The sequence below is a fragment of the Homarus americanus genome, unplaced genomic scaffold (genome assembly GCF_018991925.1).
Source record: "Homarus americanus isolate GMGI-L3 unplaced genomic scaffold, GMGI_Hamer_2.0 scaffold36970, whole genome shotgun sequence".
In the NCBI taxonomy this organism is placed as follows: domain Eukaryota; kingdom Metazoa; phylum Arthropoda; class Malacostraca; order Decapoda; family Nephropidae; genus Homarus; species Homarus americanus.
Window position 1 is genome coordinate 5,937,142 of NW_024740094.1, and position 23,655 is coordinate 5,960,796.

General features: G+C 41.4%; 2 protein-coding genes across 2 annotated transcripts in view; one reads left to right on the forward strand and one right to left on the reverse strand.

Annotated features, from left to right (window-relative positions):
* Positions 1-16,879, reverse strand: part of LOC121875093 — a 29,627-nt gene extending 12,748 nt beyond the window's left edge. Inside the window, exon 1 of the mRNA XM_042379437.1 lies at positions 16,810-16,879. The gene's annotated coding sequence lies outside the window, so the exon portion shown is untranslated. The remainder of the gene's footprint in view (positions 1-16,809) is intronic.
* Positions 1-22,933, forward strand: part of LOC121875192 — a 28,039-nt gene extending 5,106 nt beyond the window's left edge. Inside the window, exon 2 of the mRNA XM_042379641.1 lies at positions 22,666-22,933. Coding sequence (XP_042235575.1) covers positions 22,666-22,855 — 190 coding nt within the window. The 3' untranslated portion in view covers positions 22,856-22,933. The remainder of the gene's footprint in view (positions 1-22,665) is intronic.
* Positions 22,934-23,655: the final 722 nt, after the last annotated feature.

The window sequence follows — 23,655 nt, forward strand, 5'->3', positions numbered from 1 at the left end:
AGCAGTGGACCTTGCCAGAGAAGCTGCACAGAGTGTTACAGCTGCAGACTTCTCCGAGACCACCAACAACGACATCCTGGAGGTGATAAGGGATCCTGATGTGACTACCGACGAGATGGTAGATGATGATGACGACGTCAGTGAAGAGGCAGGTGGTGCGTCATCCCAAGAAGAACACCGCTTATCCCATAATAATGTTAGGGGTGCCATCGAGTGTGTTGAGAAATTCAAGCTCCTCCTTTCCGACGACCATGAAGCAAACAGGTATGAAATTTTCACTACCCAGCTGTTGCAGACTATGGAGCCCTACTTCAAGGTTTATCATGACAACATAAACACCAGCCGTCAGCAAAGCATAACAGAGTTCTTCGCCCGCAACCCACCACAGCCAGCCCAAGCCAGTGATAGTGACAGAGGTAAAGACAGTGAAGATGACTTTGAGGGATTTGTCAGGGAGGCCATAACAAGTGTGGGTGACAGTGATGGTGACTCACCTGAGGGCCAGTAGCCTGCCCTCTGCCTCGGAACCAGCCTCCATCCCCATCCCCGTATGCCGACCCATCTCTTCTACTAAAGTAAGTGTTCAACCTAACTTTTAGTTTTCCTAACCTAACCTTCATTTTTCCTAACTTAACCTTCATTTTTCCTAACCTAATCTCTTCTATATTAATTGTTTGTGCATTCCATCATAAAGTTAAGATAAAATTTTTACTACAACATAGTTGTGTGTCGTCAAAAAGTGGAGTTTGGGGGTCGGCCCGGTCTCTATTTCAATTAATCCCTTATGTTATGTTGTTCACTTTACGCGTTTCTCACTTTCCGCGGTACCCTGTGGGTTACATTAACCGCGTAAAGTGAGGGTTGACTGTACTGTATATCGTTTTTCACTCTTGATCTCTTTTTTTCTTTATTACTATTGTTATTGTTATTATTATTATTATTATAACAGTATTATCATCATCATCAATGTTGTTGTTGTTATTATTATTATTTATTTATTTTTTTTTTCTATTATAAATTTTATTTACTATGAACTAAGTATTATTATTATTATTATTAAATTTTCGACCCCCAGGCCCTGATGTGGGTCAGTGACCTGTACCCGGGTGGGCTAATCCCCATAAAAAAAAATATATATATACCGTACAGGTATCCTGTACTGTATATACAGTGGTCCTCGGTTAACGAACACAATTCGTTCCAAAGAGTCGTTCGTTAATCGAATCCATTGTTTCAATGGGATATTGGGTAATTGGTTCCAGCTCACAGAAAAGTAGAGTTGTACCCCGCTTTACGCGGTTTCACTTAACGCGATTTCTCATATACGCGGTGCCTCGCCAGAACCGAACTTTCACTTAAAGCGGTTCATCTACCCATATACGCGCAGTGTCCGGCTCGACGCTATTTTTAGATTTGTCCCACCCGCCTGCTCCCTCCTCCGCCTCCGCCTGGGCAAGCCACGCGGTAAGGTTACGCAGTGCATGTCTCTGTTGCGTTATCACTGACGTCATATGACGTATTGGACTGTGATTGGCCATGCATCCCTACCCCGCTCTGCTGCTAGCTGTAATTGGTTTAAAGTAATATGACGTGTCCACCAGGAGGGAGGGAGGGAGGGAGGAAAGACGACGCTTGACCTAGCCGCGGCAGTTTCATCCCTCAAGGCCACACCGTGTATACGTGCATCCATTTTTCTGTGAAATGGCTTCCGCCGGACCACCACCGCCACCAGAGAGAAACCTTTCCTTACCTGGACCCAGCCGCCCTAAGCCAAAGAAGACACGATGTTCCTTAAGCTACGAAGTGAAATACCAGATCGTTCAAGATTTGGAGAAACGAACACGTCAAGCTGATCTCGCGTGCCAGCATGGAGTGAACGAATCTACGATTCGTACTATTAAGAAGGATGCAGCCAAGATCAAAGAGCACATGACAATCACAAAGTCTGCAGGTGCTTCAATGATGAAGTATTCCCAGAACAAGGTGCTGCTAAAGGTGGAAAATTTGCTGGTGAGTTACTTGATTCGTCAGGCGCGACGCAACATGGCGGTGGACACGTGATCCGTTCAAGAGTATGCACGTGAACTGTACACAACAGTGTCACGTAAGATGGGAATTGCAGAGCGCAAACCCTTCAATGCTTCCTCTGGTTGGCTGCATAGGTTTAAGAAGAGGAACAAAATCACCAACATCAACGATGGTGGTGAAAAAGCGAGTGCTGACCGTGTGGCAGCTAGAGATTTTCCTCCGTTCTTACGTGAGGTTATGGAGGAAGGGCAGTTCACTGACGACCAGGTGTTCAACATGGACGAATCCGGCCATTTTTGGAAAAAGCTGCCTACCAAGACCTTCGTTGTCCAGTCTGCCAGCAAGGTTCGGGGTCGGAAGTTGCAGAAGGAGCGCATCACCGTCCTCTTTACCACCAATGCCTCCGGTACCTGTAAACCAAAGTTATCGGTGATTCACACAGCCCGCAAGCTGCACGCCTACAAGAATATGGACATGAACAAGCTTAATGTCCACTGGCTAACCGCACGTAAGGCGTGGATGTTCTCTGCTCTGTCACTCTCCTGGTTTGACGACTGTTTCGTTCCAGGAGTCAAGAAATTCTGCGAGCAAAGAATGTTCCATTCAACATTTTGTTGCTCCTTGACAACGCACCAGGACACTCGCCCCTACTTATGGATCATCACCCCAACGTAAAAGTGGTCTTCCTTCCTCCCAACACTACGTCATTAATCCAGCTCCTGAACGACTCTACCAACACCAAGGATGAATTGCGTAAGCTGGGTGACACCGACAGCGAGAGTAAAAGCGACGAGGACAAGGAACAAGAGGTGGTGACTCAAGAAGTTCTCGTCAAACAGTTTTGGAAGAAATTTAACGTCAAACAAGCTGTAGATTTCTTGGTGGAGGCATGGGATCAGCTGTCTATTGCTACGATTCGTCACGCATGGAGGCATGTGTTGCATGGCATACCAGGTGAGAGGCGGAGTCAACCTGTGGCTGGTGAGGTTCAGACTGTTGCAGTAGCAGTGGACCTTGCCAGAGAAGCTGCGCACAGTATTACAGCTGAAGGCTTCTCCGAGACCACCAACGAAGACATCCTGGAGGCGATCAGAGATCCTGAAATGACTGCCGACGAGATGTTGGAAGATGATCACGTCAGTGAAGAGGAAGATGGTGGTTCAATCTCCGAAGAACACAAGTTAACACATAGTCATATTAAGGGTGCCATCGAGTGTGCAGAAAAATTGAAGCTCTTCCTTTCCAACGACAATGACGATGACCGCTATGAAGTCTTCCATACCCGGCTGGTGCAGGCTATGGAGCCGTACATCAAGATGTATCAAGACAACATCAACACTAGCCGTCAAAAAAGCATTACCGAGTTCTTCGCCCGCAACCCACCACAGCCAGCCAGAGCCAGTGACAGTGAAGGTGACTTTGAGGGATTTGTCAGGGAAGCCCTGACAACTGTAATTGATAGTGATGCACCTAGTAATGGTGATTCACCTGAGGGCCAGTAATCTGCCCTCTGCCTCGGAACCAGCCTCCATCCCCGTATGCCGACCCATCTCTTCTTCTAAAGTAAGTGTTACACCTAACTTTTAGTTTTCCTAACCTAACCTTTATTTTTCCTAACTTAACCTTTATTTTTCCTACCTTACCTCTTCTATATTACTTGTTTGTTCATACCATCATAAAGTTAAGATAAAATTTTTACTACAACATAGTTGTGTGTCGTCAAAAAGTGGAGTTTGGGGGTCGGGCCAGTCTCTATTGGAATTAATCCCATATGTTCTGTTGTTCCATTTACACAGATTTCACTTAACGCGGTACCCTGTGGGTTCAATTGACCGCGTAAATCGGGGTACAACTGTACATACAAAGTAAAAAAAATGCAGTAAAGTACACTTACTTTGAGGTGTGTATATAGAAGGTTCCTGGTTGATGATGATAATGATGGGAATTAGAAGTGGGGGTGGAGGAGAAGGGAGAAGAGAAGGAAGTGGGGATGGAGGATAAATCACCTTTCAGGGGACCCATGCTTGATGCCGTCATTTCACCAATAAAATTTTAAGTTAACTATGTGTAATTCAAGATTATTTTATTTAAATCAACACTGCACTGCGCTATACAGGTTGTACCTCTCTAGTCCGGCATTCTGTGGTCAAGAAACTCCCGTGGTCCGGAACGATTTTAGTTTGTCCAATCGGTAGATAGGAAGAATTTTTTTTTTTTTATCTGAATTATTATTATTATTACAGGAGAATTAAATTTTTGCCCCTCAGGCCCCAATGTGGGTCAGTGACCTATGCCCGGGTGGCCGAGGGAAATTAAGGGTTGTTTACATCCGACAGTTCAGCTGCTCGCTCTCTCTCTCTCTCTCTGTTTGTCTATACAGAGTACAACATTTAACCCTTCAATATATATGAGCAGTAAATAAGTGTTGCTTTCATATTCTTATGTAGAGTAATGACAATAATAATAATAATAATAATAATAATAATAATAATAATTAACGGTTTATTGAAAAAATTCTGCAGCCCGAAGGCTGAAAATATACATTGGACATAAATGACTTATTACATACATTGGTGGTTTAACAAAAGCCTTCATTAGAGAAAGGTAAAGGAACATACAGATTAATGTAGGTGTTGAACAGCAAATTCGTAGTGTAGTAACTCCCTCCCAAATGGTTTTAGGAGTAACTCACGTGGTGTAGTAGTTCCCTCAGATGGTGTTATGAGGAGCCTCACGTGGTGTAGTAATTCCCTCACAGATGGTGTTATGAGGGGCCTGACGTGGTGTAGTAATTCCCTCACAGATGGTGTGATGAGGGACTTGACATGGTGTAGTAATTCCCTCACATATGGTGTTATGAGGACATGTGGTGTAGTAATTCCCTCACAGATGGTGTTATATGAGTGAGGTTTGGTCTTAGGCCTTCCTATCGTAGACGGATTAACACATCGCTGGTTGTTGTTGGGTCTCACGGGCCGTTATCACTGGGTACCTGGGACCTCACTGTGTGAAGGTTAACTTGGGTATGACTGTTACTGTTGAGTTGTTCTCACTGACTTAAGCACTGTTCACCACTGTTTAACACTGGTTCCGTTCCTTTCCTAAATGAAATTGTAACTTCTGGCGAGAACTTGTTGGTTATTCCGGTGGGGAGGATGGTTCAGGGGAGGGGGTTGGTATGGGCCAACTTAACAGTTGACCTGGCTGCTCCGAGAGGAGCGCCAGGTACATCTTGACCCTTCGGTGGTCAAGGATGTTTTCACATGTGCGTGCGCACTTACATACGCGCAGTCTCACTTTTTTTTTACCATTAATTGTTAGCTACTTACAGTAGGTCCAAAAATCCGGACTGCTTGGGGATTGGGTCGGTCCGGATTTTCGGATTTTCCGGATTCTCAGGCAGTACTTTTAAAATTCAAATTTAAGGAGGAATAAAGAAGAGATGAACAGGTACATTTTGATAGTTTATTCATTAGCAAATATAGCATGCTTCATTTATCAAAACGAGCAGTTTTCAAGAAAAATAAAGTCAACACTTGACAAAAATGTAAACAAACATTTTTCACTACGAAAAAAGGGGCGTGTAATGTTTGAAATCATGTTCAAAAATGAACATTGTAAAAGAAAAATACAGTAAACAAATGAAAGCAGAACTTATTTTATACAAATTGATTATTTATTTGTAGTTTATTAACGAAACCTTTTCCTATAAATACAAAGTACAAAACAACAAATAAATATTTATTCGTTGATTTCCACGACTTCTATATCGTCTGCTGCACTGCTTGTGGATGGAACACTTGCAGCTTCTACTGTATCTGCTGCGTTGCTTGACACTGCTTTCTTTAAATACTTTCGTATATCACCTTGTTTACGACTTTGTAATTTCTTTGTGATAAGATTATTCTGCACCATGTGTGCATGCATGACGTCTTGAAGACTGAAGCTATGGTTCTGTTCCACAAATTTAATAACTGTTTCAATGCCCTTTTCTGCAGCAGCCCAAGATATCTTTTCTTCAACTTTGTCGTCTTCTTCACCAGATTCTTCTGAACATTTCTCTTCTATCTTCTCAGGAGTTGTAATACTTTCAATGATTTCTTGATCAGTGAAAGTGGCAGCAACTTCAATATCATCGTCAATGTGTATCCACTCTTCTATGTCAGCAGCATTAAGCTTGCGTAGAGGGTTGTCTTCCAGAGATAATTTAACAGATGCCCTCTGCTTTATGTGGAATCCTTCAAAATCTTCGTCTTGATCACACTCTAGATCTGCAAACATCACTTTTGGCCACAACTTTCGCCGAGCTCTTAAAAGTGTTTCACTCGTGACTGCATTCCATACAGTCACGAGTGAAAATATTGCATCCTTGATTGTAAAACTGCGTTGAAATTCTGTAGGGTTGACATTCTTATTCATCATTTTCTTCATAAAATCATTTTTATAGTGACATTTAAAGTTCCTAATGACTCCTTGATCCATGGGTTGAATCAATGATGCTACATTTGGTGGCAAGTAACATGCATAAATATTCCCGCAATCAGACACTAATTTTGATTCATGCGAGTGGGCCCTACAGTTGTCGAGAAGTAGCAGGCACTTTGTATTTGCAGGCTTCCCCAATTTCCTTAAGTTCTGACGAACTGATGGAACAAAATCATGAACAAACCAATCGCGAAATATGTCTTTGTCCATCCAAGCACTCTTTTGGGCTTTATAGGTCACAGGCAAGTGCACAATTCCTTTAAAGGCCCGTGGGCACTTTAATTTGCCAATCACCAAAAGCTTAATTTTATGCTGACCTGAAGCATTAGCACATACAAGAATGGTTAATCTTTCCTTATTAAGCTTAAAACCTGTTGCATTTCGTTCTTGGTTTCCAGCCAAAGTTTTTGTGGGCAAACACTTCCAGTAAACCCGTTTCATCAGCATTATAAATTTGATCGGCTGTGAGATCATAGTCATTTACAATTTTTTCAAATGTTGCACTATATTTTGTTGCTGCTTGTGTATCAGCCGACTGTCTTTCTCCAGCAATATCTAACTGTCTAATACCATGACGAGTCTTGAAATTCCTAAGCCATCCACCACTAAATGCGCACTCTGATTATGTTCATTTGCTCCTTAAAAGACTTTGCTCTGGCAATAAGCATTGGCCCAGAAATTGCCATACCTTCTAATCGTTTTAACAAAAACCATTCGTGCAACACTATCAAGATTTTCTAATTTGGGCCGATGTAAACTTTTTCTTTCAGCAATTTTATTGTTAGGCTCAGAAGAAGTTGTGAATTCTAGAATTTTATTCTTTGCCTTTTTTATATCATAAATTGTTGACTTTCCAATGTCGTATGTTTCCATTAGAACAGCATTGCTCTCACCACGTTCTAGTTTCTTAAATATTTCAAGTTTGTCACTCAATTTCAATGTGTTCTTCTTTCTCTTCACACAATGAAGTTTATCTACTTTAGGAGCCATTATTATGGGCTTGTAAATGGAAAGAGTAGGACTCAAAATTACATATGTTGTCACAGTTTGATTGCTTGTTTTAAAGTAGCAATCGAGTGGTCGCTTGTTGTCGCTGTGTAGCTGTGGCGTTCACACATGCACACATACACACAAAAGATTTAAAGTGCCTCAAATTTTACATTTCAGGACAAGCTAATTACAAAACTAACAAAATTAGCTACCTATAATTTACAATTACTTTTATTATTAGAATTATGTAAATTAATTTTTTTAAAGCAACTCCATTCATTCACGTAACCTACAAAAGCCCGCTAAATTTAAAAAGTTTGAAAGTTTTCGAAAAGTCCGGATTCTCGGGTGGTCCGGATTTTTGGCATCCGGATTTTTGGACTTTTACTGTATATTGTTCCATTTATTAACATTAAATAACATTACAGGTACTTCAAACAGCCATATTAATTTTTTTTACATTAATTTTACTACAGCTACAATCAGGGTCTTATTTTCTTCAGTTTTATATGTAGAACCAATCAGTCACTGGTTTTGTAAGCTTTAACAAAAACAATGCCGGCAGCCGTCTCGTCTCCTCGTGTGTTTTAATATTCCACGTATTATTAATAAATTGTACGTATTGTTAATTTTGCACACACAAACATTAATTCAATAAAAACAAATTCAGAAACATTAATTAAAATATATATGAACAGTAAATAAGTGTTGCTTTCATATTCTTATGTAAAGTAGTGACGATATGTTTTCACGTATGCGCACTTACATACGCGATCTCTCTTTTTTTCTTTACCATCATCATTAGCTACTTCTATTGTTCCATTTATTAACATTAAATAACATTACTTAAAACAACCATATTAATTTTACTACAGCTACAACCAGGGTCTTATTTTCTTCAGTTTTATATGTAGAACCAGTCAGTCACTGGTTTTGTAATCAACAAAAACAATGCTGTCTCATTTCCTCGTGTTTTAATATTCTACGTATTATTAATGAATTGTATTGCTCATTTTGCACACACAAACATTAATTCAATCAAAAAGACTTTCAGAAATAAACAATAATGAATCTTTTGTACATAAGAGAAATGACGCTGTTTATACGATTGTGCACGTCGTCTGAACGTTGGTGGGCAGTTCAAACCCGTCGAAATTCGAGTTTCCGCCGTCAAAATTTTTAAATGTGTTGTTTTTTTGTCTGTTCAAATAGAAAACGTCGAATTAAAAACTCGCGAAATTTGAGAAGCTACTGTACGACATTTAACCCCTCAATATGTCTTCAAAGAGACCATGAAGCAGAGAAAGTGGTGCTAGTGCTTCCAAGCATAAGCACAAGTCACTATCTATCCAGGAAAAGGGTGAATTTCCATGGTCCGGCACCGGTCAGGTCCCGAGGTTGCCGGACTAGAGAGGTACAACCTGTATATTATCAATATGTTAACTAAATTTCAAAATGACCAATAATTTCAATGTAAAAATGCAAAAATTTTCAAGACACCAACAAAATAGATGTTCACTCCACTGTAAACAAAGCCACACTGACGCCTGGTGGCTGAGTCAAGCGGCTGATGGGCGCACAAAAAACTAGTTCCTGTACTGCATATCAATATGTTAACTAAATTTTACAATGACTAATAATCTTAATATTAAAAATGGAAAAATGTTAAAGAGCACAATTTCTTGATATTTACTCCACTGGAAACAAATGTAAACATAGAACAGATTACTGAATTGGCAGACTAGCCCATCAGCTGATCAGCTGATGCTCACAACATGACATGTTGTTCGTAAGGATTTCGGGAATCAAAATTTTGTTCGTTAACCGAATTGAAGAGCCTTATGGGAGGTAATTCGTAAACTGAAATTTCGTTAATCGAACCGTTCATTAACGGAGGGACCACTTTATATACCGTATGTACTCGTCTATACCCCCCCCCCCTCGTTTATAGGTCGACCCTGATTTTTTGACCAAGAAATCGTTAATTTATGATATTCCTCGTTTATAGTTCGACCCACGTTTTTGAGGGTAATGGAACAACAAAACCTTCAGTAAAAACGCTCTATGTCCTATAAACTGAGGCTCGCCGTGCCTGAAACACGAGTGCCGAAGGCAAATTGTTTACCATTTATTATTACGACACTTTACACTGAAACGCGGGTGGTTTCAACAAAAATATTGTATATTTCCATTCAAGTATTTATTCAAGTCAATTAGGAGGGAATATTATTGTAATACAACAGTTTTTTAACTAAACCATTCGAAAAGCGATTACAGTAACATCTTTTGAACGAAAGAAAGCGAAAGTCATTGTTTTCGTCACGATTTTATCCCACTTTCCACTGTAATATGTACGTAATTTCAGCAAAAATATTACTTTTCCGTGAATGTAACATCTCAAGAACATCGGAAGCTTAGGTAAAGTCTTTTGTTTTCGTCATGTATTTTATCCTATTTTACATTGAAATACATCACGTTTCAGCAAAACTACTACAGCTAGACCCCGACTTACGACTGCTTCGACTTACGACCGTCGGGACTTACGACCGCCGCAGTTGTGACCATTTTTTTTTTTTTTTTTTTTTTTTTTCAAATGACACACGCATTTTCTATACCGAAACGTTTCCAGTTAATGTAGTCTCCATGTATAATTAGAAAATTATGGGGGCCCCATGTGCATTCAGCTGACTACATTAAAGGTAAGTGCTCAGTCACACTGTATCCATTCCTCATTATTTATTACTTTTACTGTACTGTATTTCATTGTAGATTTTTTATTATTATTTTTTTTTTTTTATCTATGTCGGACTTACGACCTGGATTTGGGTCCCTAACCCCGTCGTAAGTCGGGGTCTAGCTGTATATATTTCCGAGAATATATTCATTCAGGCGCAGTTTAGGTAAAATATAGAGGTGATGTAACATTTTTTTAACTGAAAACGATTCAAAAAACACGTACCCTCTAGCCCTGTTCAAGGAGAGAACTGGGAGAAGCTGTTTGGTGCTGCAGACGATGACAAGGAAAATGATTTTGATGGATTTTAATGAAAATATTCAGAAATATGGTATCGTAGTATTTATTCAAGTCAATTAGGATAAAATATTATTGTAATACAACAGTTTTTTAACTGAAAACCATTCGAAAAGCGATTACGGTAACATCTTTTGAACGAAAGAAAGCGAAAGTCATTGTTTTCGTCACGATTTTATCCCACTTTCCACTGTAATACGTACGTCATTTCAGCAAAAATATTACATTTCCGTGAATGCATTATATCAAGCACAGTATGAATAGAATACCATTGTAATATAACAGTATTTTAACCAAAAACTATTAAAAAACGAGTAACTTCTCTTGAACACCGGAAGGTTAGGTAAAATATTTTGTTTTCGTCATGTATTTTATCCTATTTTACATTAAAAAACATCACGTTTCAGCAAAACTACTATTTATTTCCGAGAATATATTCATTCAGGCACAGTTAAGGGAATATATACATGTGATGTAACAGTTTTTTAGCTGAAAACGATTTGAAAAACACATGTACCGTCTAGCTGATACTCAACAGCTGGTGGTGCGCCATGCGTCGTTGTAAACAATAGGAGGTTGAAATAGATCACCGGGTATTATATTAAGTGTGAAATATCGAAAAGGTTTTTATTACCGGTACTTTTTGTAGATCAATGAGAACTGTGATACCGTATATGATATGATAAGTTAGCCTGTGCTAAGAACTTCAACATAGACTACTGAAAGCACGTTGCAAGGTAATTTAGCCTATTGTAAGTTGGTGAGCTTCATTTGCTGAAGGAACTGCACAACTTTTCATTACTATTTGGTACATATTTTACATTTCCATTGTTTAATGGCAGTAAATGGTAAATATTTTTCATGTCTGAAGCTAAAAGTTGCTCCTCGCCCTTCCCATCATGCACGGGTTCAACCTAACAAAACTATTATGCATGTATAGGACGACCCCCAATTTTTTGCTTAAAAATTTGGTCTTAAAAACTCCAACTACACACGAGTATATACGGTAATTGGAGATGTGTTCCTAAAGGAAAAAAATAAAAAATAAATAATACAAGCACACGTATGAATGAAAATAAACATTTTTAAACACACAGTAGAAACCCAGTTATCTGGTATCTGGGCAACCAGTAGATTCAACTACAGTATCTAGTACCAAAATGAAATAACTATAAAAATACAAATGCCTCCAAAATCAGCTAGAATTGCAAGCTTGAACACAGCATGCAATGGGGATGAACTGCCATATTTATTGCTATGATAAACAATAAAATCGATACATAGCATATCATAAAATACTACAGCACATATTTATGTAAAAAAAACATCCTTTTGGCAATGTGACACAGTTCATCTAGGCAGGTACCCAGATGACTCAGAGACATATGTAGCTGCCGCACTGGCTGTTTGTATGCCGTGACATCACACCGGGAGGGAGCACAGCCACGTAGTTATAGCCCAGTAACCCACTGCCTCAACACACATTCACTTCCTACATGTATATACTACAGCAATGCTCTTCATTTTTCTTATTCTAAAGTTTTATATTATACACTAAACCCTCGATAACACGGCACATATGGGGCTCTGGCCTTGCCGAGTTATCCCAAATTCCAACTTATCGAGGCACTTCCCCCTCCTACAAAAATACAACAATAAAAAATTTTCGACCCATATATGTGTACATGTAATTACTAAAGTAAAAAAGAAACATTTACCAGCACTGCAGACGAAGAATGAAGCACCATAGTAGGTGACACAGAGGCATGGTAGGTGACACAGAGCTATGGTAGGTGACACAGGTGGCCAGATATGCCGAGATTTTCCCAGATAATTTTATATATCTTGGCATTTCCCGAGTTATACTACAGCTCCTCCCCGACTTACGATGGGGTTAGGGACCCAAATCCAGGTCGTAATTCGAAAATGCTTAAATAATACATAGAAATTCTAAAACGGGTGTCTCTTTTTCTTCTCAGCACCACAAAACTCTCACTTTTAAGCTTGCCAGCCATTTTAAAGTGAATTACAAACGAAAATTTTGTCAGTACACAGCGCAATCACTGACGTTGGGACTCGAAAATACGTAATTTGAAAAAATTTTGGTACGACTGAGGCAGGTCCTAAGTGCAGGTGGTCGAAGTCGAGTAGGTCGTAAGTCGGGGAGGAGCAGTATACTGTTATACATTCCAAGACCATATCCATGCCACGTTATATGAAATGACGAGTTATTGAGGGTTTGCTGTATTTTCTTTATTCCTAAGTCACATCAATATAGAGTGAAATATATGAGATCAGCCTGTAGCACTATGCATTATAGGATTTTTTAGGGATTCTAACAGTGAGTTTCAACTAACCGGGAAAAACTCTGGAGAAAAAAAAGTAGGGATAAATTTTTAAGCTGCAAATTAAATTACACTTACAAGCATTGTGCAGCAAAAAAATTGTTTCACAACCAATAATTAAAGCTGTGAACCTAAAATATACCATTATCCTTAGTTATTATATTAACCCTCTTTTTTTACATTAATTTTACTACAGCTACAACCAGGGTCTTATTTTCTCTAGTTTATATGGAAAACCATCGACACTAACGAAAACAATGCCGTCTCATACATGGTCTTATTTTCTTCAGTTTCATATATAGAACCATCATCATGGGAGCAAACACTAATGAAAATAATGCCGTCTCATTTCCTCGTGCGTTTTAATATTCTACGTATGATAAATGAATTGTATTGTTCATTTCACATACATAAAAATAAATCAATATTCAGTACTGTAATAAACAATAATGAATCTTTTGTAAATATTCTTAAAAAGATAAATGACACTAGGTTTCCACGTGTACGTACGCACATACGTTGGCTTTCCGCTATCAGTCTCTAACTTTTTGTCTTTCCCATTAGTGGTTGTTATTATTATTGATTTATCTTGTATAAGGTGCATTCATAAACATTTAAAGAGTACAGTAGTTTGCATTTTTCATTAATTTTATTGTTTTGGGGGAAGAGAGAGTAAAAACCCACACAAAAGATATGGAAAGGTCATACTAGGTGTTACGTGTTGTAAGTCTAAATGAAGCATTCTGCTCATCCCGATGTTATTTTATTATTGTTTGTAGAGGGGCACATGGCCACCAAGAGAACAGGAGGACTCTTCTCTCCACGTATTATTATTACCCTACAATTACCATTGCCGTGCCTGCTCGACACGTAACACATCTCATCAATAATTCACGATACGACGATAATTCACCTTACACCGCAATACACGAAGACACAGTACCATAGTTATTCGAGGATTTACTGTATTTATCAACATGTTATTCTTCAAAGAAACACTTACCTAGCCTCTTACGCATTTATGGCATTACGTTCCATTAGCTATCGTAAGCTATTTGTGTTAAGGACTTAATGAGTGATCATGTACTGCACTCACTTAAAGGACGTGGAAGTGTGCAAAATGCAGCAGGCATGTGCCATTCCACCATTTTCTGGATGAAATATTTAGAAGTTGCCAACACCTCCTAATATGTTGAGTCTTATATAGGGAGAGAGAGAAAAACTAAAAATAATTTATTCTAGAGCATTTCCGTCGGAAATTTATGTCTTTTGAGTAGTTTAACCGATAAAATTACCAACAATATTTCTTGTTCAAAGTGAGCAGGGCTTTGATGTAGAGTGAAAATGTGGGGTAAAATACTAAAAAAAAAAAAAACACAAAACAAACTTTTGAAAATTTGACCTAACGTTTCCTAACCTTTAAAAATCTTAAAACTATAATTTTTTTAACTTATTCATGTTTTCTGTGTTTAGTATGTAATGGTGTTGTTTTCATTCTTAAGTATGTGTCGGTGATTTTGGTGTTCAGATGAGGAGGTGTTCCATAAACTCAAAAGTGATTCTTAACATTTTTACAAGTTATGAAAGGTTAGGTAAGGTTTTCAAAGTTTTGTTTAATGTTCTTTTTAAGTATTTTACCCCACATTTTCCTTCTCCTTCAAAACCCCGTCCACTTTGAACAACTAATATTCTGGGTAATTTTATCGATTAAAATACTGTACTCGGACAATATTGTATAAATCTTTGACGGAAACGTTAGAGGATAAATTACTTTTCTTTTTTCTTTCTCCCTACATAAGACTCAATATATAAGTAGGTGTTGGCAACTTCTAAATATTTAGCCATTGCTGCACTTTATCCACCTCAAAATCAAAGGAAGTTCCTTCTGCTGTTATGAAGTCCAGGGGGTTATGCCCTCCAGTTAGCAACTTAATATGGTTAATCATTTACAATATAAGTTACCAATACCTACGTACTTATATATTGAGTCTTATATAGGAAGAAAGAGAACAAAACTAAAAATATTTTATTCTATACTGTACTTTCACTTTTATCCTCTTCGCCACTGATTGGCTCGATGGCCATTTGGGCGGTCGGTCACATCTCTGATGCACACTGTTGGAAGATACTGGGCATGTACCGGCTCCTAAATATATCGGAACCTGCTCCAGTGTTGGTCAAGTCTGGCCTTGAATGAGCTCACGCTCCATGCTGTCACAACGCTCTCTGGCAGATTGCTCCAAGAGTTCACAATTCTCACTCAAAAAAAAATTTGCCCTCACAGTTTTCTGGACTTGTGGCTTCTTCAACCTTGAGCTGAGACCCCTTGTGAGGCAGACGTCCGCCAGCTCCAGGTATATACATTCGACCGAGTAGTGCCCAATACACTAACCTGTGGTAACCTGCTAGTCACAGGTACACATGACGATTTCATACCATTTATCATCACACACTGTTTGCAGACCATGCAGAAAGTCTCCAATCCACACAAGGACACTTCCCGGAATCCTGTACTCTTCCAGTTTAATTTTCAGACTCTCATGCGGTACACTGTTGAAAGCCTTGGCAAGTAGCCTACATATTGTCGATATTTCAGCCTTGTTCTAAAATTTGAGTCCAAACATCTTACACCTTGAGTAATTGTGTTAAGCAGGATCTTCCCGGCATAAAACCGTTGGCAGTCCTTTATAAGGTTGTTTCATAGCAGATGTTCCATCATGGCATCTCTTAGGCTACGATGCTCTCTACTACTTTGCACACTATGCTGGACAGGCTCACTGGTTTATAATTATTCGTGGAGTGACGATCGCCCTTCTTCAATATATGACTCGCATAAGCCATCTTCCAGCCATCGGGGACCTTTTGCTCCTCCAGGCATTTGTAGAACAGGATCTCTTAACAGTTTATTTCTCATAACCTCGTCCGAGAACACAATGTGGGTCAGTTGTGTCAAACGATCTTTCCTCAAATGCAGGAAGATTGTTCGCATCCTCTCTTGTGAATACCGATGAAAAAAAAATTTTCAACACCTATAATGTTTCCATCGGAAATTTATATTTTTGGAATATTTTAACCGATAAAATTACCCACAATATTAATTGTTCAAAGTGGGCAGGGCCTTGAAGTAGAGGAAAAATGTGGGGTAAAATACCGAATATATTTTTGACTTTCTAACAGAGAATGGTGTGACAATGCAAATTTACCTAGGTAAGGATAGGGCTGTTGTTCATACCCACAAATGTTAAGTAGCGTTTATGTTAAAAATATCCACTTTTTAACATATTTCCACAAACTACAACAGTCTCCACTATAATATAACAATGAAAATCCGGCGTTTTTATAATTGTTTTCAATCGATTTTGCTAGCGGGTTAATCCTATATAATTACCACCATCTCTTCCACCGTTACACTTATATCCAATGTGATTCTGGTTGGTGTTAAGACAGCTGGAAGGAAGGCCAGTGATCAACTACAGTACAGAGGTTAACAAAAGTAGTTTTTTTTAATATTTTGGGCAGCCTTGTACCATATCTTAAACGTTCACAAGACATTAAGCAAAAGTAAAGGGTTGTGTATTAAAAGTTTCCCTCCTACACATCTACCTAACCAAAGATATTTATTTACTTGATCAAAGTGAACCTATAGCTCCTTATGTAAGTCACACTTTGTATTGAAGGGGCCTACATCTCTTTTAAACCATCTCTTAAAGTTAGTTCGTGGAGACATGTCAGTATTGTTATTGTTGTAATGTATAAATTTCACTATTACAGGGAGTGCGGGGTGTCCACTACCCTGTCTGGTAGGACTAAACTACTATATATTTCAATACTGCATATACATTTTTCACATAACGAATGATACTCATTTTCTTGCATAAAAGATGAAAATTTTACAAAGATTTACCTGGACGCGGAAAAAATCCCACTTACTGTTTCTCCAGAGGTTAACCAGCCACTGCTGCCCGGACCGACAGTGCTCAACCAGTCGCATTTACTAAAACACTTCAACTTCTGTATCAAAACAAAAACAAATAAAAACTATATAAGAATTGTAATAGAATAATCCAAACAAAACAATAAAAATAATAATAATAATAATAATAATGATACTATAACTACTACTACAAACAATAACAATAATAATAATAATAATAAAATAATAATAACCAAAATAATAGGAAAGGTTTATCTGCTGTAAATAAAAAAGTACAGCATTAAGCGGCAGGCGAAATTTTCATCCTACTTTCTTTTTTAATTATCATTTATCGTTACTAACCTTTCGGGCGACTGTTCTCTTCTGTTGTACTTTAAATAATACGCATCGCCACTGACTGGACTGTCACTCACTTAGGCTCTGTACTACACACTGTTAATTTTTATTCAATTTTTCAATTTCAATTGTTTATTCCTTGATAGAGGAAGCGGGATCGTAGTGCTGTCACTAGGTACCCTGTACAATAACACCAGAAGCATGTGGCAAGTGTGACAAGTATATACAGTATAAATATTATAAAGGGGGCTTACTAAAGCCTAAGGAAGGAAGGATATTCCTTTAACACATAATCAATGTTATTTACAAAATATCTGGCCAGTATGGGGAGGATCATCGTGTCTCCGTCAGGGGGTCGAGGTGTGGTGGTCCAGCAGGCGTCACGGAAGCGTTGTGTGTGGGGACATCTTAGGAGGTAGTGGGTAAGGGTGTTGCTGTCGGGTCTTCTGCATAATGCACAAGAGCGTTGCTCAGGGGATGCGGGGATACCAATCTCCCAAGCAAAGTCATACCCAATGATGATACGGGAAGCAATCACGTCCCCTTTCCGCGACCCCTTCCCATAGACGTACGAGAGGTCAGGAAGTTTACGGAGGACATCGTACCAGGAGGGCGGGGAGTCCAGGGGGATGGCTGCTTCCCGAGCTTCTCTCTGTTTGCGGCGAATTTGGGTCCTACGCTGTAAAAGTGTTTGAGGAACAACGTAGTCAGGTGTGGCCTTGTTGCAGCCAGTCTTGGCAAGGCCATCTGCTGCCTCATTCCCCAAGATACCGACATGACTGGGTATCCATAGGAATGTCACAGGACGGCCTGCATCCTGAAGTGTGGATGTTAACCCTCGTATTCGGAGGATGAGGTCCTTATTTTCCCCGGATCCAAATGCGATCCCGTCGAGAGCAGACCTGGAATCGCAGCAGACAAGCAAGGGGCAGAAACCATCTGCTTCTTCCTCAGCGAGAAGGGCAGCAAGGAGGGCTATTAGTTCAGCCTGAGTGGAGGATGCCCCGTCAGAAACTCTGAGAGACAGTTTGATAGGCTCAGGGGCATCAGGACGGGAGATGTAGACACCAGCCCCGGCCCTACCTGTAGCGGGGTCAACAGAACCATCAGTGTAGAGGACGACCCTACCTGGGGACCAGTGGGCGATCCTGGAGAGGTGGTATTTGCAGAGAATAACAGGGTTCACCTGGGATTTCTGGAGCGGTCCACCGAGGGCAATCATTTCAGGTTGAAAATCCAGCCAGGGAGAAGGAGACGAACCAACAGCAGGGGTGACAACAATATCAGGCAGGAGGTCGTGTTCCTGAAGGGCTCGGATGAGTGACCCTCGCCACTGTCTTCTAGATGGAGGTCGGCCTCGGACAGAAGGAGTCAAGTTGGCTTGGACATAGTTGCCCCGAGGATCTCGTAGAATGGAAACGGCAGTTTTTATGTAAAACTCCTGGACACGATCCTGTAAGGGGGAAAGACCAAGTTCGGTATATATTTTATTTTAATTCTCTTCGCCACAGGGCAGCGTATTGGACCCGTTGGTGTTTGCTTGTTTGTTTCATAAATGACATGCCAGAAGCTATACACTCCTCCACACAAATGTTTGCGGACGATGCCAGATTATTTAGGGAAATTAAGAACCAAAGAAGATGTGAAGAGCCACGGAAAGATCTCTGTGAGCTTCAAGGACGGTCGAAGAAACGGCCGATAAGATTCAATGGAGAGGATAAAAGAAAAAGAAAAGTAACAGAGACGTAGCCGATCGCCCAAGCGGCTAACGAGCCGATCAGTGGTGAAGAGGATAAAAACAATGCCACGAAGTGTAAGTGTATGTGAGCCTGACAAAGAGAAAATAGATAAACCCAAAGAGAAATTTGACAACTGGCCACATACATTACGCTACAATTGGTAACCCACGGAGTGACTCACTCACACAAGATTGGATGAGAAACGGATCTCTCTTCCAGTCTTCAACCACAGCATCGAGGACTGGATAATTCATGTGGAGGCAGCTCTCACCGGCTCAACAGCTAAAGATGAGCAAAAGTTGTTTGGCCTGGTCCGTTCCTTCCCACAGAAGTCACCATGCAAGTCTCAGAAATCATCACCAACCCTCCAGCTGACAACAAATTCGCAGCTCTACGAGATGCTCTGAAGAGGCGATACCAGCGGCCTGGCGCCAGTCTCGTGCAAGACCTATCAAGTCTACCCCTCGGCAAATCAACGCCTGCGCGTCTCTGGGACGAGATGTGTAGACTGAACTCCCGCCACACGGACAGGCTTCCTGACACTGTCCTGCGCCAGCTTCACGCACAGAAGCTCCCCACAGAAGTTCGCACTGGACTACTCTACAACCCCGGTGCCGTACGCAGCCATGGCAGACAGAGTATTCCATGAATACACTGCTGTGCGCCTTGCTACCGCGGACAACTCGGCGGCCACATGGTCACTTACCTCCGATCTTGTCAGTCGGATCAGCGCTCCTCAGTCGAGCTACATCTCACAAGGCATGAAGGACCTGCTACAGTCTCTACACAGCAGGATGGACACCCTCGAGCAGCTCTGCTCCTCCATCGACTTCCTCGGTCACAGAGTCTCGTCGAGCGGCATCCAATCCCTACCACAGAAGGTAACTGCCATCAAGGAGTTCCCCAAATTTGAAACAGCGAAGAAGCTCCGAGAATTTCTGGGTTTAGTCAACAACTACCATCGCTTCATTGCCCAGGGTGCTAACATTCTCGCTCCTCTCCAAGACGTCTCACAAGCCTCTCATTTGGACTCAAGAGGCTTTTACAGCATTCACCACTATCAAGCAGCACATCAAACGCCTTACCCTGTTGGCTCACCCTGCTCCCAATGCCCGGACCACTCTCACAACCGACGCTTCTTCTACTGCCGTGGGCGCCGTCTTACAGCAGGAGATCAACGGAACTCTCATGCCCATTGCCTTCTTCTCACAACGGCTTCAACCACTTCAACTCAAGTACAGCGCCTTCGATCGAGAGCTCCTGGCCATATATCTTGCTTTCAAGCATTTCCAGCACTTCCTCTAGGCCCGTCAGTTCACCATCTTCACTGATCACAAGCCCCTCGTCCATGCCTTCGCTTCAGCCTCCCAGACACATACACTTTGTGTTCTTCGCCACTTTGCTTACATCTCAGAGTTCACCAGCGACATCCAACACATCAAGGGCAGCCACGAGATTGCCGACACCCTCTCTCGTTGCATTTCCAGCATTCTTCCCTTATCTCCACCCATAGATTGCAGACAGCTTCCCGTTCCCGGCATGAACATCAAGTTGTGGTGCAACATGTCCTGTGGGCAGCCTAGACCGTCGTGCCTCACATACCGCCGCGCCATCTTCAACCGCATCCATGGTCTCAGCTACCCAGGTATACGGGCCTCCCAGCGCCTTTTCATGCAACGTGTCGTCTGGCCCGGCATCAAGGCTGATACTAGGAAATGGGCTGCCCAGTGCTTGGCCTGCCAGTCCTGTAAGATACATAACCACACACGGGCTCCCTTAGAAACTTTTCCTGTACCCAAAGGACGCTTCCAGGTAGTGCACCTTGACATCGTGGGACCTCTTCCAGCATCCCGCGGCAACACCTACATCTTCGCCTGCATTGACCGTTTCACCAGGTGGACAGAAGCCATTCCCATGCCCAATGCTACAGCGGAGTCAGCCGTCCGCGTCTTCCTGCCTGGTTGGGTCTCCCGTTTCGGTCCTCCCACGACTGTCATCACTGATCGAGGAGCCCAGTTTGAGTCACAACTCTGGCATAGTCTCCTACAGTTCCTTGGCACTTCCAGGCACCGCACTACTGCTTACTACCCTCAATCCAACGGCATGGTAGAGCGGTTTCATCGGCAGCTGAAGGACGCCATCAAGGCACAGCACGACCCCTACAGTTGGTCGGATGCTCTACCCTTAGTGCTCCTTGGCATCCTCGCATCACACAAAGAGGACAAGGACTGCAGCCCAGCAGATCTCACCCTAGGCGAGCCCCTTCGCCTACACGGGGACTTCTCACTTACTTTTGACCTTGACCACTTCACTCCTGCTGCCTATCATGACCTACGCAAACACTACAACAAGCAGTTTCTGCATTCAAAGCGACTGCCCCACGCCAGCCTTCCCGTCGCCCTGAACACATCCATCCTGCACTACTCAATGCCGAGTATGTCTTCGTCAGACGCGATGCTCACCGCAACCCACTTAAACGCCCCCTACAACTGACCCTTCCCGGTTTTTGCACGGTCAGCGAAGTTCCTGACGATCATTCGCAATGGCAGACATGAGACCGCCAGCATAGATCGAGTGAAGCCGGCCACCTTACCCGATGGGCCCCCAGCCCAGCATTACCCCCAACAAACCACGCCTGCACCAGTCTACCCACCAACCTGGTCTCATGGCTCACTGATTTCTTGACTGGACGTTGTCAGGCAGTGAGGTATCAGGGTTCTGTTTTCACATTCCAACACCTCACCTGCGGTGTTCCCCAGGGGACCAAGATGGGACCACTGTGCTTCCTCATCCTGATCAACGACGCTCTATCGGACACTCCTCACAGGTGGAAGTACGTGGATGACAGCACTGTGGGGGTTACAGTGCACAACACCGCACCAGACTACTCATCGCTGCAAGGCACCCTGGACAGGCTACAGGTATGGACTACGGAGAACAAGGTCACCATCAACCACACCAAAACCATAGTCATGCACATCAATACCGCCACCACTCCAGTGCAAGTTCCAGCAGTCATAGTGGGTGCCCATCCTCTCCAGTTAGTGCAGTCTGCCAAACTCCTGGGTGTTACCATAGACCACAAACTGGACTGGAAGGCCCATGTAAACAACACAATCAAGGCAGCCTCGTACCAACTCTACATGCTACGACGACTTAGGTCACTTGGGACACCCAAGCCAGAGCTGAGGACTGTCTACAACGCCTTTATTCTCCCCAAACTAACGTATGCGTCACCAGCCTGGTCGTCTTCTCTCAACTCCACTCAACAACGTCGGCTAGAAAAGGTACAGAAAAGGGCCTGCAGAATTATGCTCGGCACAGACTACTCTGGCTACATCAACGCTCTCTCCACCCTGGAAATGCCATCCCTCAGTGACCCCCACCACCAAGCACTAGCAAGGTTTGGCAGTGGACTACTGCACCACCCTCGTCATCGCCACCTCCTGCCACCGGCAGCCCCCCACCCACCTCGCACAGTCCACTACTACAACAAAATTCAGCCCATAAGAACCCACACCGATAGATATAAGAATAGCACCATTCCATCTATTGTTAAAATAATAAACAACTCCTGATTTATGTACTGTACAGCCCTTTAAATGTATTCAACGCATATTATATCATTATGTCTAAATCAAATGTAAGTCTGTATATTTTCAGCCACCGGCTGCAACTCTATTAATAAACCGTTTATTATTATTATTATTATTATAGTTGCCACTTACAGCACCACCTTGTCCACAACATTTTTGGGTACCCTCTTTTCATCCTCAGGTACCTACTGCTCCTGATATGGACCATGCTCCTGACGAGGACCCTGCTCCTGATGAGGATCCTGCATCCGGCCCTATGGACCCAGACACCCCACCCGGCGCCCCTGAGGAATTTGCACCTGGCAGCTCAACTACAACGAGGAACGAGGACTGCCACAAGATTCTCAGATCAAATTTTCTTCATTATCTAAGCAATTATAAGAACATTTGGAAACTTCTTATGACATAAAATAACAATGAATAGTTTATTATTATAATAATTCAACCTTTGGATTGTTTAATATTTATCCTGACAGTGATACAGCCGAAAAAAGATCCACCAATCACAATCACCTTTACCTACGGCCTTACTTTACCAAGTATTGCCAGGTAAAATTGCGAGCACGAGATCCAGGATGGGGTCGGTGCATCTTTGGCTGACTGTACATACATCGCGTTACTTTTCGCGACACAAATCATAGTTTAAATTCTTTAGAAGATAAGGATTTCACCTCCTGCCAAAATGTTTTTCTTAGTCATTTGAGCGACACATAAAAACACTTACTGTACTTTGTTATCTCGTCCGAATAACTAGGAACACAAATTACATAATGTTATACTCAACTTAATATTCTAATACTTAGTATGAAGAAATATTTACAATTATATTTACATATATCGCACTACTTTTCGCGACAAAGGCTCTGGTTATAATAATACAATACTGTAGTGTGTTTCAAGTGTGTTGAACCGAGTCATAATCAAGCCTAGTTTGGTTTATCTTATCGTAACTATAATACTGTATTCTGAATCATTTGTCACATTACTTAAGTGTATATATATATATATATATATATATATATATATATATATATATATATATATATATATATATATATATATATATATATATATATATATATATATATATATATATATATATATATATATATGAGATCTTAGCTTAGTAGGGCTCAACAATTTTTGTATCTGGTGAAATGTCGGGGTGAGT